A 16,328-nucleotide genomic window follows, 5' to 3' on the forward strand; every position below is an offset into this window, starting at 1 on the left:
TGGAGAGAGCCTCAAATCCAACAATGAAGTGATTGGACGCTTCCATGTCAGTCATGCCACTGTTACACCAATGAGCACACGTGCCCGGCAAATTGGTACTGAATGGTGCACAGGGCTCATAGCCAGGTAAGATTGTTAATGCCTTTCCTCCCCCAGCAGACTACGTATATAGAACATCTAGGCAGTGTGAAAGCTAGCCAGAAGGGAGAACACTTTCAGCTCATTTTAAGCTTCATTGAGACCAAATCAAGTGATGTCTTCAACAATAGGGTCATCTAGTTCTAGTTGGTAACCAAGAAGAATGCAATGCCTGTATTGTTTGGGGGGGCGCTTAATAAGGTATCCTACACTTGGCCCTGAGACATTCTGGGAGCAGCATTGTTATGTGGTACCTTTAGCATTCTTTAAGCATTTTAAAGTTTGTGTTGTCTTCTTTACTTTGACCCATGAGTTTTAAAATTTTCACTATGTGCTGCAATATTCTCAGTCATTTCTCACTGACTGTTTTCCCACATTCTGTCTAATGTTTCCCTGTGCTGGGTTTTGTTGTCAACTCCACAGAAGCTAGAGTCATTGGGAAGGGGCCTTGGCTGAGGAGTTGCCTCCATCACATTGGCCTGTGGGCAGGTTCGTGGGGACATGCCCTTGATTAATTGATGTAGATGGGTCTAGCCTACTGGGGGTGGTATGACCCCTGGACAGGTGGTCCTGGACTGTATAAAAATGCAGACTGAGAAAACCATGAGAGTAAGCCAGTAAGCAGCATCTCTCCATGGTCTGTTTCAGTGCCTGCCTCCGGGTTCCTCCCTTGAGTTCCTGTTGTCTCTTCTGTCAGTGATAGACCATGGCCGAGATGTGTGAGCCGAAGAAATCCTTTCCTCCCTTGGCCATGGTCTTTATCACAGTAACAGAAAACAAACTAGACTGTTTCCCCTTCAACTCTCACATGTTCGTCCAAGTTCCTGGTTTTGTCTTCCTTCAACAACGTCTTTAACAATATTAGACACATCTGTTTATTGGTTTCCCTGAAGTGCCCATTATCTGAAGCTGCTGTGGTACTGACTCCTATTTGCTTTCTCTGCTGCTCTCCTGTAGTGCATATTATTTCCTAGCTTTGTTTTCTGACTGTGAGCTCATCTGCAATAGACTGTTTCCCACTGTGGGTGTTTGATGTGTCCAAGGTGGAAAGTGGTTTTATATGTGCTTCTCTGGGTCTTATTGTATCAGGCCAATTTGGCTTTTTAAAATGATTGTGTAAAATCAGATTCCCCATGCTCCCATGATAAATTATGTTGTTTTGGTTTCCCATGCGTTTCTTCCCCCTACATCTACCACCTTGAGTGGTAGATGCTTTCTTGCCCTTGCCTGGGGCAGGGAGGGAACTGATGGTAAGAGTTTTTCTAGTCCTTTGCACAGGATGAAGATACCTCTGGGAACTGGTTTTGTGTTTTGTGCTGGACATCCATGGACTTGCACATCCTGTCAACCCCAAGGGATGGTGTGCTGGGTGGGCCAGAGGGGTCTTGGGCTGGCTAGTTGTAAATGTCACCACCTAGAACCTCTGGGAAGGGAGTCTTAATTGAAGAATTCTATAAATCAGGCCAGCCTGTCTCGTCCTCAGAATTTCCTTGACTGTTTATTGATGAGAAGACCCATCTGAATGTGGGTGACACCATTTCATGGGATTGTGCCCTGAACTGTGAGAAGAAAGCCAGCTGAGCATCCTCAATGCACAGAAGCAGGCCACGGGCTGCTTCTCTTTCTGCTCCTGACTGTGAATATGGTGCTGGAAGTTCCTGCCTCCTGACTTCTTGGCAGTCCTGGGCTGCTGCCTGGAACAACATGCTAAATAAACCCTTTCCTCCTGCATGTTGCTCTTGGACAGGGCACTGGACAAGATAAACCTGTCATGTGTAAACTTAAAGCTCCTGCTAACCATGGGCATGCTTCTTTCTGGAATGTGAGCACTTATTTTCTTTCTCTGTTTTTGAGATAGGCTCTCTTTACATAGCTCTGGCTGTCGTGGAACTTGCTTTGTAGTCCAGGGTGGCCTAGAACTTGCAGAGATCTCCTTGCCTCAGCTTCCCAAGTGCTGGAATTTCATTTATTTATTTATTTCTTCTGAATGCCAGTATATAGCTTAAATAATTCCCCTTTAAGTATATGTTTTCACAGTTGGAGGAGCCCTTCTGCATCAACTCAGCCTGCCATATCATCACTTTTTAATTAGAAATAGAGAACATAGACAGAAGTCTGGGGCCCCTGATGTAAGGAACAGGTAGGAACAGAAATCCCTTTAAGAGATGGGAGGAACACATAATAGGAGTGGAATCAATAGAGTTGGTTTAGAAAGGTCTTTGTGTGATGTGAGGCCAGCTCCTCCTAGGCCAGCTCCTCCCAGGAGGAGCACTGCTCACCCTTGGTATGTAAAAGGGCTTTTTGAAAGAGAAATTCAGGGGATTGTGTGTGTGTGTGTGTGTGTGTGTGTGTGTGTGTGTGTGTGTGTGTGTGTGTTTAGAATGAACTGGCAAAGGGAATGGCCACTGGGGTTTCCCTCTAAGGAGACTACTGCTCCAGAATAATGTGGAAACTTCTCATTGCTCCTGTGCCATTCAGAGGGAGTCTACCTGCCTTCTCTGGATATCAGCATCCAAACAATGGAAAGGAGGCATAATTTTATATTGTCTTTGCTTCCTGTTCTCTGTGTTTTCTGATTTTCACATCTGTTTGTTTGGAGGCCATCTGCCATATGTATGATAGATAAAAACAAATCACATTACTTTCATCCTCTTCTCCATCCTGGAATATCCTAAGCTATTATCTCTTTGAAAAGCGGCTTTCCCACATCCTGGCTCTCTAACAAGCATACTCCAGAGTTCAGCTGGGAAAGCTCCAGGGTTCCCATTTGGAAGACTCTCCATTCTGGCACATTGGATTGCTCACTTTGTGAGCCTGTAACAATCTCATATCATCTTGTCCTGAACCCCAGAGGTTAGTAGTGTTGACCTCAACATTCCCACATTACAGATAAGGATTCTATGGTCTTCAAAGGTGATAAGACTTCTCATGCGACCCATAACAAATGTGGAGTACCACTGGGCTTGTTAGCCAAGCATTTAGCCTCTGAGCCTGGAGTTTTATCTTTACTTTCTGCTGCCTACCCATGTTTGGACAGCCTTACAGGGAGCATCCATCTCTACACTGAGTTCCTGTCAATCAACTAAAATGTCACATGAAACCCATGCCTTTCCTTAATCACAATATGGCCTGACACATACACTAGCAGAGACATTTCCTCCTTCCTTTTCTTTCATGGCCCAGTGTCTATTATTTTTAGATGCAGAATCTTCTGTTGCCCAGGTTGGCTTCAAACTCCTGACTTTATGTCCTGTTCCAGCCTCACCCTCAGACCCTGGTGCTGGCAGAGTCTAGATACAGGCCACTGAGCTGTGGCTTTATATTGTCTGTCAGGAGAAATGATGACATCATCATCTTTATTGGCATTGCATTTTATTGAATACAGATGTAGAGTCCTTAAATACCTTGAATAGAATACTTTCAATATACTGCTCTTTATTCATACATGTATTTCTTTAAAGCACGGAACTATAAATTAAAATGTACATATTGCCATAAATCTAGAACTATATTATAAAAATAGAACCCAAATATCAACTTCATATATAATTTGGCAATTTAGCAGTATGATAAGGTGGCCATACTTACGATGCATCACTGCTTCAAACAACGGTCTCATTTTCCATCTCTTTAGGGACACATGGAACAGTCTCCTTTCCCGGGGTCCCCACAGAGCAGCCTGTGGCCATGGCTCAGTGTCGCCTTTGCATAAAGGTGAGTGTGCTCCTTTGTTCTTGGAGGGGGAAGGCCAGCTTCCAGCCCCTTCCTAAGGGAGGAGGTGCTCCCTCCAGCCAAGGGTCTGCCACTCACTAGTCTTGTTGCCCACACAGTGCATGGTTTGATATATCCAATAAATACAGTGAGTTCCTTTTCAGACAGAGAATTGCAAGTATAGGCCTGGTTCTTCCAGATCATTGTAAATAGTTTAAGAGAAAAATCACTCAAACAATGTCTGTTGGGCAGTGTCATCCCAAAGGGGGCACCAGTGCTATCATGCATCCCTTCTCCCACAACCCAAGCTTTAATCTTCACAGCCTTGCCCTCAGACTTAGTTCCCGCCATTATCAAATGAAGAAAATGGTGGGTTTCTTCTTCTTCTTTCTTTCTTTCTTTTTTTTTTCCTGAATATCTGGAATAGATTATCCGAACTTAGGGAAGACTGTTATGGAAGATGAAAGATGTGTCTTGGGGGGTGTGGGCCACAGTGTTTTAATTGAGCTTGGGCTGTATGTGTGTATGTGAGTGTCCTTTCTCCCTATGGAGGGACAGTGGCAGGTAATGATGCATTGCTAGCCTGACTTATTTGGGTCCATAACATGCGATGAGACGATTCATCCTCTCATTAGGCAGAGCTACCATGTGCACCACTGGGTGCTGCTGGCAAAGAAGCATGAATATTCCGTTCTTGAAGATCCTAGAGGAGGGTCCAAGCCTACCCAGGCTGCTTCCAAGCTGGGCTAGTCTCTGTTCCAGTTGTAAAGGCCCAAGGCTGCCTTGATAAATAACGAGGGACTCATTTTCCTAACATGCCAGCTTTGTGTGATGCCTCCCCACACAGTCTGTGGTTTGGGGGTAGGGAAGCAACAAAAGGCTGGGGTGGGGATGGGAAGCAGGGCTTGGTAGGGTCTGGCTCCTGCAGGAGGTCAGGCTAGTGGCAGGAGTCAAGATTGTTTGCCCTGGGTGGGCCTTTAGCTTTCTCCTTTGTTGCTGGTGGCTTGCCCTCAGCAGGCTGCCACGAACTGCAGAGATCTCTCATCTCAACAAGGCTCGCTCCCACGGCTTCTGCAAACTCCACAGAAGAGGTCTCTTTACAGCTGTTAAAGCTGGAGATGCAGAAGACGATAGCCTCAGGCTGAGGGTTGTAGCAGGCCCCATACCCATTGGGGACCACGGGACCGTAACAGCAGAACATCTCCATGGTTGTGGGCACCTGGAGAAGAGCGTAGGTCAGAAGCAACCTATCCTGACAGCCTGGAACCTGCTAGAACATGGTGGGTGAATCCTTATATCCTAAGACCTCCATGGCATTTGTTCCCGTCTGTCTCCTCATCCTGGATTTGACCAGACTGAGTTGTGTTGCCATGAATGAAAGGACATAGCTACAGTAATAAAGATGAGCCCGTCAAGGTGCATGGCGTCGAGGGAGAGAGACCCCAACCCACTCCCCATTGTGCAATTAGCTCCGCTTGTGGAGCTGGAAGCTCCCAGGGTGACCTGCTGCTCTGGCTTGAGCCAAGACTTTCCTTCATCTAGGGGCCATTTGAGGCACTGTGGCAATCAGGCTAATTTACTAAACGGCACCCTGGTGGCACCCAACCATTAGATGGCTTCCCACAGGGAGTAATTTATGAACTGGAGGAAATCTGGCCCATCTTCTCTGTTGATTTCCCCCAGATCCTTAATTACTGTCAGTACCGCCTGGCTGGTCTGATTCCCTCCCCAAGGCCCACCCATGCACAATTACTCAGCACCGGGCACCTCCAAGCCTGCTGTCACCTGGAATTTTAGTTAATCATCTAAGATGTTTGGAATTTAGAGGGCTGGGGCTTCTCAATCCAGATCGCAAAAGGAGAAAGCGTGTCTCTGAAAACGCGAGCCATAAATGCCACTTTCAGTGGGAAAGGGCTAAACGACTCACACTCCAAACTCATTTTATCTGCTGGTTTAGGGATAAGTAGAAAGGATTCTCAGGCCAGTGTAGTGTGGGCCAGGGTCTGTTTTCAGTCCACAGGTTTCTGGTGCTGTGTTCTCGGGCCTTCTGAAACGACACTGGCCATTTTAATGGGGCAGAACAAGCCATTAGTCTTGCTAATAGAGTCACAGCATTGTCAGATAAATTTGCCATACAATGGCTGGAGGCCATAAAACCATTCCAGAGCACTCTATGCCCATGGATGGTTTCCTGAAGAATTTATGTTGTAGTATTCTAGTCCCATTTATTCATGTCTTTGAGCTCACTGCTGTAATGACAAAATTAAATTACTGAGTGGGCTTTTATCCTCAAACATAGCTTTGTCGGCCCCCTTTGCTGCCCACGTCCAATGGTTTGCAGAGGAGGTAACTTTCAGGAGGCTGTCATGTTTAGGTGTGTCCTCCCCTCCCCTGCAGCTTCCCCCTAATGAATGCCATTCTGTCTCTGTGGTTGTGGTCCTTTAACACGGTCGGCATATGTACAGCACCAGGTGGGAAATGTTGGGTTGACAATTGATTTTCTGCCATTGGTGGCCTGACCATTCATTATCATAATCCTCCTGACCTAACTGGGGAACTTCCAACCAGGCCTGTCAGGCTTCGGGTCCTAGGGTCCTCTACAGGGGAACACAAGTCACATGCAGCAGATGGCAAGACAGCAAGGCATGATACTTAGAACCCTCAGATCGATGTGTTCTCAGCCTGTCTGCCTTGGCTAAGGGAGCCTGTTATCATTCCTACTTAGAAGCTAGGAGAATATCAATTCCCCAAACATTTAGATCATTGTACTGTAGGTGACAAAACTCTTCAGAAGAAAGCTGGGCAGTGGTGGTGCATGCCTTTAATCCCACAGGCAGATCTCTGTGAGTTCAAGGCCCGTCTGGTCTACAAAGCTACATAGAGAAACTCTGTCTCAAAAAAAAAAAAAAAATCAAAATAAATAAATAAAGAAAATAAAGAAAAAAGCAGAGCCTGGGGCTAGAGAGATGACTCAGTGGTTAAAAGAGCTTATAGCTCTTCCAGAAGACCCAAGTTAAATCCCCATACTTATAGCAGCCAGCTCACAACTGCCTTTAACTTTAGCTCCAGGGGATCCGATACCCTCTTATAGCCTCTGAGGGCACCAATAGACACAGAGGGTACACTCACAGAGAAACACACACACACACACACACACACACACACACACAGAGAGAGAGAGAGAGAGAGAGAGAGAGAGAGAGAGAGAGAGAGAAACACATAAGTAAAGATAAAACTTCTTAAAGAAGAGCCTGGAGGTGGGGTTGAGTGAGGAGGACATTGTCGACTTCAGCGTCTGATGGCACAGTTGGAAGGGTATAGTTGACAATAACTTAAATATTTCATAGTAGCTAGTGGAAAGGACTTTGAATGTTCTCTAAATGGCCAAGTTGATAGATATACCAATTAGGCTGATCTGACTGCTACCCATTGCATGCAGATAATTCAGCATACACTGTACCCTGTAAGTATGTATAATTATTTTTGCATAATTAGCAAATATGAAATATAGGCAAATATATTCATACAAGAGAGTGTGTGTGTTTAAAAAAGCAGAGACAAAGACAGATTCCAACTCATTAATGTCTTCAGAAACTCCTTGTTTCTACTGTGAGGCCCTGGCCACATACACAGAGGCTGTACCTGGCTGGTGGAGAGGACGAACCGGTTGCTCATCAGGTATGTTTCATCCATGAATATCTCAGGCGGCTCCTTGCACAGGTCCCGGGCCAGCTCCCTCAGTGCCAGCAGGTGGTTGTCAATGGCCATGCCAGTTATGGCCTGAGGGTCAGGAACACAGAAGACAATGAGACGTGCAGTCCAAGGCCAGTGGTGACTCCAGCAGCTTAAACTGTTCTGGATAGACAGGCTATGTGAGCATCTGCTAAGGCTGACTGCTTTATTATGCAGCCTCTGTTCCTGGGCTCCTGCATACTGCTACACACTCAAGCTGTGTGCAGAGAAGGCCGGGATCTACCGTATGAATGTCAAGATGACAGGTAGGTGAGGCCATTGCCACTACACAGCTGCATGCACATGCTACTCCAACAGAAGAATGTGTGAGCCCGCCTATCCCAGCACCAACCTGCTCTGGCCAGGGAAAGAGTATGTGGGAGAAGCCTGGCTCATGTGTTGGGTCCAGGCATAGGGGAGAGGTGTCCAAACTGTCAGGGCTAGAATCACACCATAACTAATTCTTCGTCCTCAAGCACAAAGCTGGGACAGGGTTCATGTCCCAGTAGGGGCTATGTGTGGACTCAGTTAAATTCTATTCATAATCTCAGAAATTAAGTCAGGAAGTAGACTGCTGATCTAAAGCTCGGCTGATGTTAAAGGTGAAAGTGCTAGCTGGATGATGTGGACTCTGTGTGTGTGTGTGCGTGTGTGTGTCTGTGTGTGTGCTCGCGTGTGTGTCTCTATGTGTGTGTCTGTGTGTGTGCTCGCTTGTGTGTCTCTGTGTGTGTGTGTGCACGTGTGTGTCTGTGTGTGTGTCTCTGTGTGTGTGTGTGTGCGCGTGTGTCTGTGTGTGTGTGTCTGTGTGTGTGCTCGCGTGTGTGTCTCTGTGTGTGCGCGTGTGTGTCTGTGTGTGTCTGTGTGTGTGCGTGTCTGTGTGTGTGCGCACACGTGTGTGCGCGCGCGTGTGTCTTGTGTGTGCTCGCGTGTGTCTCTGTGTGTATGTGTGCATGTGTGTGCGTGTGTCTGTGTGTGTGCTCGCGTGTGTGTGTATGTGTGTGTGCTCGCGCGCGCGTGTGTGTGTGTGTATGTGTGCGCACGCGTGCACATGTGCGCATGTTTTTTTTTTTTTTTTAAGACAGAGCTTCTCTGTATAACCCTGGCTGTCCTGGAACTCAGAGATCTGCCTGCCTCTGTCTCCCAAGTGCAGGGATTAAAGGTGCATACCACCACCTCCCAGCTTTCTCTCTCTGTCTCTCCCTTCCTCCATCCCTCTTTTGCTCTCCCTCCCTTTCTCTCCCTTTCTTTTCCTCCTTCCCTCCCTCTCCCTCCCTCTTCCTCCCTCTCTCTTCCTCCCCCCCCCCTCAGAGATAGTTGAACTCTTCTCAGTTCACTGGATGGATGGAAGAGGGGGAAATCAGGATGGCCTGTGGAGAGGCCTCAGGACTGGAAGTGGAGCCAGGACATTGTTCTAGGTCTCCTCACCTTGAAGCAGGGTGAATAGCATCTGTACCCTTTTGTTTGCATTTTGTTTGTGATTATGTGTTTACTAGGGTAATTGAGGAAGTGGGGAATGGGGGACTCCTCCTATCCTGTACCAATAAATCACCACCAGTGTAATTAAACTTTCGAGGTTTCCTATGTGTGGTGGCCATTTAGTTGTCGTGGACAGAAACTGCCCTTTCCCAGCGAACTTTGCTTGAGTTTACAAGGCACGTATTCGCTTCTGACAGCTCCTGTCCTTCAGTTGAGAACAACGCATAAAGATGATGCACAGGCTCTGGTCTCTCTGAAGGCATCTAATTATAGTCTGAAAGACAAGTTACAAAACTTCAGCTAACTTTATTCCTAAGTAATTTATTTATGTAGGGTGGTGCTGGAGATGGAATCGAGGGCCTCTCATAGGCTAAACGAGTGCTCTACCATGGAGGAGCTGTAGCCAGGTCCCACGGTTTATTTTTTATATGTCCTGTTGGGACATAGAAGTACTGCAATAGTAAACCCTCTCAGTTTCTCTGGTGATATCTGTCTTTTCATTTGTGAAGGTCCACAGAGGGAGGTGTTCTGTAAAGCAGCCTGACCATTCTGCTCTTGTCAATGAAATGTGACAAGAGGAACTAAACAAACCATTGTTTAGAGTGGCAAGTAGCAATGAGTACAAGGACTCCTGGTTCAGTCCTCCCTCTAGGACATGGAGGAGCTACTGTATGTCTGATGATGCTACCATGGAAGGCAGAGAGCAGAGTAGGTGGGTAGTCACCTGCATGTGACCTGCATGTAGCTATAAACTGAAATAAAGGCTGGGCAGGAGGAGTGTTGAGAGACAGGGAGTAGAGAGAGGGCGAGGATGGGGAGGGGATCTTTCCTTCTATCTCTATCAAATACACTTGGCTTTGGGAGGCTCTTGTTTCCGGTGCCATTCCCCTGTTCTCATGGCTGACTGAGTATTGGTGCCACTGGCCAGCTGCCCTCCTAGCTCTCCTCTCTCTACTGCCCACTCCTGATTCAGTTACTTTTGTCTGATTCCAACCCTACAGGGATAAGGCCTTTTATCTGCCCTTTCTGATGTTATGTTTATTGCCCTGAATTCGTGCTTAAGAATACAGCGACTGCATTTTCCAGACTTACTTAAAAACTTCATTGATGGGAGATGTCATTCCATAAATATGTTTCTTTTATTGGTTAATGAATAAAGCACTGTTTGGCCAATGAGGCAGAATGACAGGTGGGATTAGGAGACAAGGAAGATTCTGGAAGGTAGGCAGAGAACAGTCACCATGTATGATGCCAGAGGAGTAACAAGTGCCCAGAGCTTTCTCTGGTAAGAGAAGACCATGTGGAAATACTTAGGTTAATAGAAATGGGTTAGTAGTTAAGACAGAGCTAGCCAATAAGAAGCCCAAGCCAGTGGCCAACAGTATTATAAGTCTTTGAATGTTCATTTGGGGCTGATGTGGTTATGGAACCAGGCTGGCGGGAAAGAGTTATTGTAACACTTCATGGTATAAGAAATAAAACAGCCTGGTGGTGGTGGCACACATCTTTAATCCCAGCACTCGGGAGGCAGAGGCAGGTGGATCTCTGTGAGTTCAAGACCAGCTTGGTCTACAAAGAGAGTTCCAGGACAGCCAGGGCTATACAGAGAAATGCTGTCTCAAAAAACAAACAAACAAACAAAAAAGAAATAAAACATTAGCTTCTGCTTACTCTACCTACTTCTACTGCTCAGTCTTTCCAGTAGAGTCATAGTTTAACTCTTTGTTGATTTCGAAGCAGAGAATGCTTAGATGAGGTCATTATGCAAACATTCACAGCTGGGTCTTGTAGCATAAGTTAGATTAGAACCCAGGGCCTGTTACGTGTTAGACAAGTGCTCTACCAACTTAGCTATGTTCCCAGACATAGATTTCCTTTCTTATTAAGTTTTTCCCTCCCTTTAATTGGTAATCATTTAATTCTTTTTTCTTTTTATGTATCTTCTTCTAGTTAGTTCTTAAATGCGGCCATCATTTCATTTATCCTTTTACTATCCCTCCTGTATGTACTCTCTAGATCGACTAAGTAGCTTTGACTTCTTGTCTCCTTTTATTATCATCTTGGGGAGTCTTCTTCATTTTTGTTTGTATATGTTGAATCTTCTAGTTTTATTAGCTTTTATGTTTGATTTTCTCACTTTAGAGACATGTAGCCTTTAGCAGTTTTGTAAGAAAGATTACTTAGTACTTAATACGTGAAATACAAAATTCTGTCTAAAATGTCTTTATTCTGCCTACAAATCTAATGACAGTTTAGCTAGGTATGGAAAGTGTGTTGAAGATAGTTTTTCCTTAGAATCTGAAGGCATTGCTCCACTGTCATGTACCTTCTGATGATCCGTTCCATCTTTATGACCTTTTTTTCTTTTCCTCTGAGAAACGTAGGATCTTCTCTTTGTCTGTAGTGTCATGAAATTGCCTTGGTATGAGAATTTTCTATTATGTAAGATGCTTAGTCAATTCCCTCAATGTAGAAAATTTTTCTGCAGTTTTAAAGAATCTTTATTTTTGTTAGTGCTTGGGGATAGTACACAGGGCTTTATGCCTGCTAGGCAAGCTCTCTGCCACTGAATCATCTTTTAATATTTTCCCTGAGTTACTTTGTTGATGGTTCCTGCATACTGCTCACCCCAACTAAGCCACCCCATCTTTCTTGTGTGTCACCCATTTTTTGTTTGTGTTTAAAGCACAAATATTGTCTCTCCCAATATTTCCATTGAAATTTTCTATTATATTCTACTTGAAACTATCTTTATTTCTTGATAGTATTTTTTTTAGGGTTTCCCGGTTCTTATTAAATAAGAAATTGTGAAAGTTACTAGTCAATGAAATACATTAAGAGGCCATGCTTTTACAAGGGGTTAGTCCCTGGGGCTCTGTCCTTGTTAAGGCTCCTATGAGAGAGACTTCACAGAGCTTCCAGCCTTTTGCCTTCTACCTTCACCACATGAGCATAGCACATCCTTCCACTCTGGAGGATGCAGCAGCAGGCATTATCTTGGAAGCAGGGGCCAACAACCTCACTGGCTGACCCTGTGATCTTGGACTCCCAGATTTCAGAAGTGTGGGAAATCCTGGTTCTTTGTAAATTACCCAGTACAAGGGATTCTATTATAGCAAGCCAAACAAAAATCCCATCAACCAACCTCTTCTTTCACACAACCCTACTTTCGGTGCATCCCTGGTCTCTGAGCTACCTTAGTTGCTGTCATGCAGTTTGGTGGGTTTCTGCTTCTTTGCCTGTGCCTTTAGCCAGCTGCTATATATTCTACTTTCCAGCTCTTACGTCTTTGCTGTCACCTTTTCTCCAATTCTCTTTCCTATGTGTATGGCTTAAAATACCTCTGAGTGTTCTGGAGAATTTCAGAGTGGGGACATTCAACTCCTATGTTCAACATGCCACGTTGAATCAAAAGTATTCCTCTCCATTCCTTTGACCCTGCTCACACTAGCTTTCTCCAGTGCCACACAGTCTATACACCAGCTTTCTCTAGTACCACACAGTCCATACACCAGCTTTCTCCAATATCGTGCAGCTTCTGCTTGCCAAGCCATTCCTACAATGCAACTTGTCCTTCTTTTGTCCCACACTGGTATAACAGACAGTCCAGCTCTCCTGTTGCTCAGTCCTTTGCAAGCTGCACACACCGAGCTGCTCTTTTCATCAGATGCATCATATTCACAAGACACTTGCCTTTGCAAATGCTGCTCTCTCCTTGCCCTTCCTTCCCATTTTGTTTTGTTTTGTATTGTTTGAGGCAGGGTTTCTCTGTGTAGTCCTAGTCCTGGCTGTCCTGGAACTCACTCTATAGACCAGGCTGACCTTGAACTCACAGAGATCCACCTGCCTCTGCCTCTGCATACTGGGATTAAAGGCGTGAACCACCAACTGGGGCTTCCTTCCCTTTCTTAGTCCTTCCCACCCCACATTCAAGACTGCTTCTTCTGGAAATTCATTTCAGCTTTTCAAAGGAGAGGAGACATCTTGCTCTTCCACGTTCTGTGTAATTTCTCAGGACTCTCCTAATGTGGGTTTGATATCACTTTGAAGCACCTCCACCCCAACTCCATGTTAAATTCCCTACTGACAGCACTTAGGTTGTTTCCCGTATGCAGCACTTTGCATGAAGCAGGAACAAGAGTAATTCATGGGATACAGGGAGGGCACTTGCTGGAGTTTGGATCTGATGTGTTTTCAAAGGCTCATGCATCTGAAGCTTTGGAGTCTGTCCTGGCACTCACTTTGTAGACCAGTCTGGCCTCAGACTCATAGAGATCTGCCTGCCTCTGCCTCATGAGTGCTGGGATTAAAGGTGAGTGACACTATCACCTGGCAAAAGTGAGATTTTGAGACAAGAGTCTCTCACTCATATACCAGGCCGGGCTTGAACTTGTGATCCTCCTGCCTCAGGCTCCTGAGTACTTGGAGCACAGGCTAATGCAGTGCTTAAACAGAACAAACATAGGTATTAAGATGAATTAGGGACCAGTTATAGCAAAGTCTACACTGGTGAGTTCTAAAACCCAGAAATATGTTGTATTTGCTTTCAAGTTAGAGAAAAATTTCATCAATCCTTCTCATAGATTTGAGTATCCTTCTGGTTGTTTTCGAGTGTTCTATAATTAACATATTGATCACTAGCTCAAGTTCCCCATTGTTTGCATGTAAACGATGGCTTTGCAATATTAAAAAAAAAATAAAAATTTCCCTCCAACTAGAGAAGTAGTCCCCATACAATTTTGATTTCACTACTAATTTTCAGCAAAGACCTTCAGTTCACAGGCAGCATGAATGAACAAGAGGGAAGCTCAGCCCTGGGTAATAATGAATTGTGACTCTTTTCCAGTGTGCCAGGGACCAAGCTACCAGTATTCATCAGGCTGCCTGACCCCACCCCAATTTGATAGTTCTTGTAAACTATAAAGTACCACAGTAGTGTGAACTATTATTACCATTATGGTTATAGACAGACTTCAAACACCACTTGCTTTCTCTGGTGGAACCTGGGGTAGGCAGGACAAACGCACTGCCGATGCTGTAGAAATAAGAGGACCCATGCAGTGGTAGAAGCCTGTAACCAATCCCAGCCACTTGAGAGACTGAAGTAAGAGGATCCCACATTGAAGGCCAACCTGAGCTAAAAGTGAATTCAAGACTAGCCTGGGCAACATAATGAGACTGTCTCAAAATGAAAAGTGAAAAGAGGGAAGGACTTGGCATATAGCTTAGTGCTGTAGCACTTGTCTAGCATGTGTAAGACTTCAGATTCTATCCCTGGTGCCTGCCACAAAAATAAACAAAACTACAGGCCGGTGGCCTTGCCGAGTCGCTGGGCCCCTGGTGTCAGGGAGGCACCACCACTCACCATGACTGTGTACTCAGTCTGGGCTTGGATGGCTGACTTCAGCAGCTGCAGTTTCTCACAAGCCTGTGAACAAAGGAGGGGATATAAGAGCAGCCAGAGCCAGAGAATCGCGTCATGTCATGGACCAAAATGCACAGGCAGCCACAGCAGCCTCACTGGCCTCCTTGTGGCTCCTTAAGGCAGAATGGGATTTACCAGCATGGCAGCCTTGTGGTCAGTCATGGCTTGCACAAAAGCCAGAGCCTCTGGAGTGGCCGATCTGATGTTGTCCACCCGACCTTCCCTGAACCGGCGAATGGATGCGCTCTCATAGGTGGGCACCAGTCTCTGATAAAGCCTGAACAAGATAAAAGATGGATGGCAAACAGTAATTTGTTCTCAGGGAGGCATAAATACTGGAAGAAAAATAGCCCCAGCAGGCTTTATTTTCATAGCTCTGACATGACGTGGCATAGTATTTCATTTTAATGTTAATAGAATTCTAGAGGAGAGTTCCAAAGATGGATGCTGGAAAGTCTTTGATGTGAAGAGCCATGCACACTTTTACACACTGGGGACATTGTGTTGATATAAAATGAAGAGGTGACTGGTTGTTTTTGAAAAACAAAACACCACTAATCTGTAGGGCAACCTGGGATTCTCTGTGAGCCCTAATGAGTGTTGGTTAATATCAAAGCGTCAGATGAAAGTGCAATTCATCATGTGCAGGTTTCAGGAAAACCTGCTTTATTTTAAGTGGCTCAGCACGACTGCTCGTCAAAGCAGGTGAAGAGTGCGGACAGATGTCCAGGCCCACAAGCACGTCAAAGTGTATCTCATGGGAAAAATGGTGTTGGGAACCCCACACATTGTTTTAGTCCCCTGGCCTTTCTGGCAGAGTGTATGCTGATAGCTGCAAAGCCTTTCTCCCTGTGCATGGAAACCAGGTGAACACCTCTAGGCTTGCTTCCTGACCAGCAGAATTCTCACTTCCCATCAGCCAGTAACGTTCATGGAGCTGATAATAAGGAAGAAGAAAAGACCAAGTTAACGCCAGTGAAAGCCCAGTGTCACCTAAGTTGTAGCCCTGTGTCTTACTGCCTTTGTAGGAGTGAGTTCCTGGTGGGACAACAGAGCCCAAGATGGTTGCTTCTGTTTAGAGAGCATCTCCAGACAGTTCTCTGAAAGGTGACACTTCAGTTGGAGGTGACAGGTGAGGATTCACACCTAAGGCAAAGATCTGGAGGCCAGAGAGTTTACCGGAGGTCACAAGGGTGGTCCCCAGGAATACCAGACAGTAAGTGTTAGTCTTGTTTGCATACATCCAAGCCCACTCTTCATGAATGCATAGCTCTAGGGGGCACAGAGAGGGACAGCGATCTGTGGGACCTAGGCTGCAGCTGGCCAAGCAAAGGTTGTTGGTAGTTTCAGAGGGGTCGATGGTGGTGGTGAAGACAGACAGTAGGCTGGAGAGACATCTGGAGATGTCTGGGATATGTGGGTACAATAAAGGGACAGATCAATAAGAACCAAGTCTTTGATTAGACTAACTTGGGGGGGGGTGGGGTGGGTGTCATTGATTTCATGTCTTGAACAGGGATAGAAAGACCAGGGAGGTAGGAGTCACACCACAGGGACTCAGATGTGGAGGAAATCAGGTGGAGAGCAGTCTCTGCCTAACCCACCCGATTCTCCTTAGCTTCCACATGGCAGCCCCTTTGAGTCCCAGCTCAGGCGATACCCCAGTTATGACACCATCCTTCTGGAGTTTGGCTCTGATCTGAAACCTAGTTCAGATGGCAACATCTCTGTGCATCTGCCTTTGGCCATGCTCCAGCCCTCTTCCCTGACCCTGAAAACCACACCTCCCTTCAGGATGCTTCTAGACTCTAAAGCACCCAATCTGAAGGTTGACCTGGGCACAGGC

General features: G+C 45.8%; 1 protein-coding gene across 1 annotated transcript in view; it reads right to left on the minus strand.

The window, feature by feature from the left end:
• Positions 1 to 4,587: 4,587 nt before the first annotated feature.
• Positions 4,588 to 16,328, minus strand: part of Chat (choline O-acetyltransferase) — a 51,812-nt gene continuing 40,071 nt past the window's right edge. The window contains exons 12-15 of the mRNA XM_051202579.1: positions 14,618 to 14,759; positions 14,423 to 14,485; positions 7,492 to 7,629; positions 4,588 to 5,068 (exon numbers count right to left, since the gene is read on the minus strand). Coding sequence (XP_051058536.1) covers positions 4,787 to 5,068; positions 7,492 to 7,629; positions 14,423 to 14,485; positions 14,618 to 14,759 — 625 coding nt within the window. The 3' untranslated portion in view covers positions 4,588 to 4,786. The remainder of the gene's footprint in view (positions 5,069 to 7,491; positions 7,630 to 14,422; positions 14,486 to 14,617; positions 14,760 to 16,328) is intronic.

Source organism: Phodopus roborovskii, unplaced genomic scaffold, assembly GCF_943737965.1.
Source record: "Phodopus roborovskii unplaced genomic scaffold, PHOROB, whole genome shotgun sequence".
NCBI lineage: Eukaryota > Metazoa > Chordata > Mammalia > Rodentia > Cricetidae > Phodopus > Phodopus roborovskii.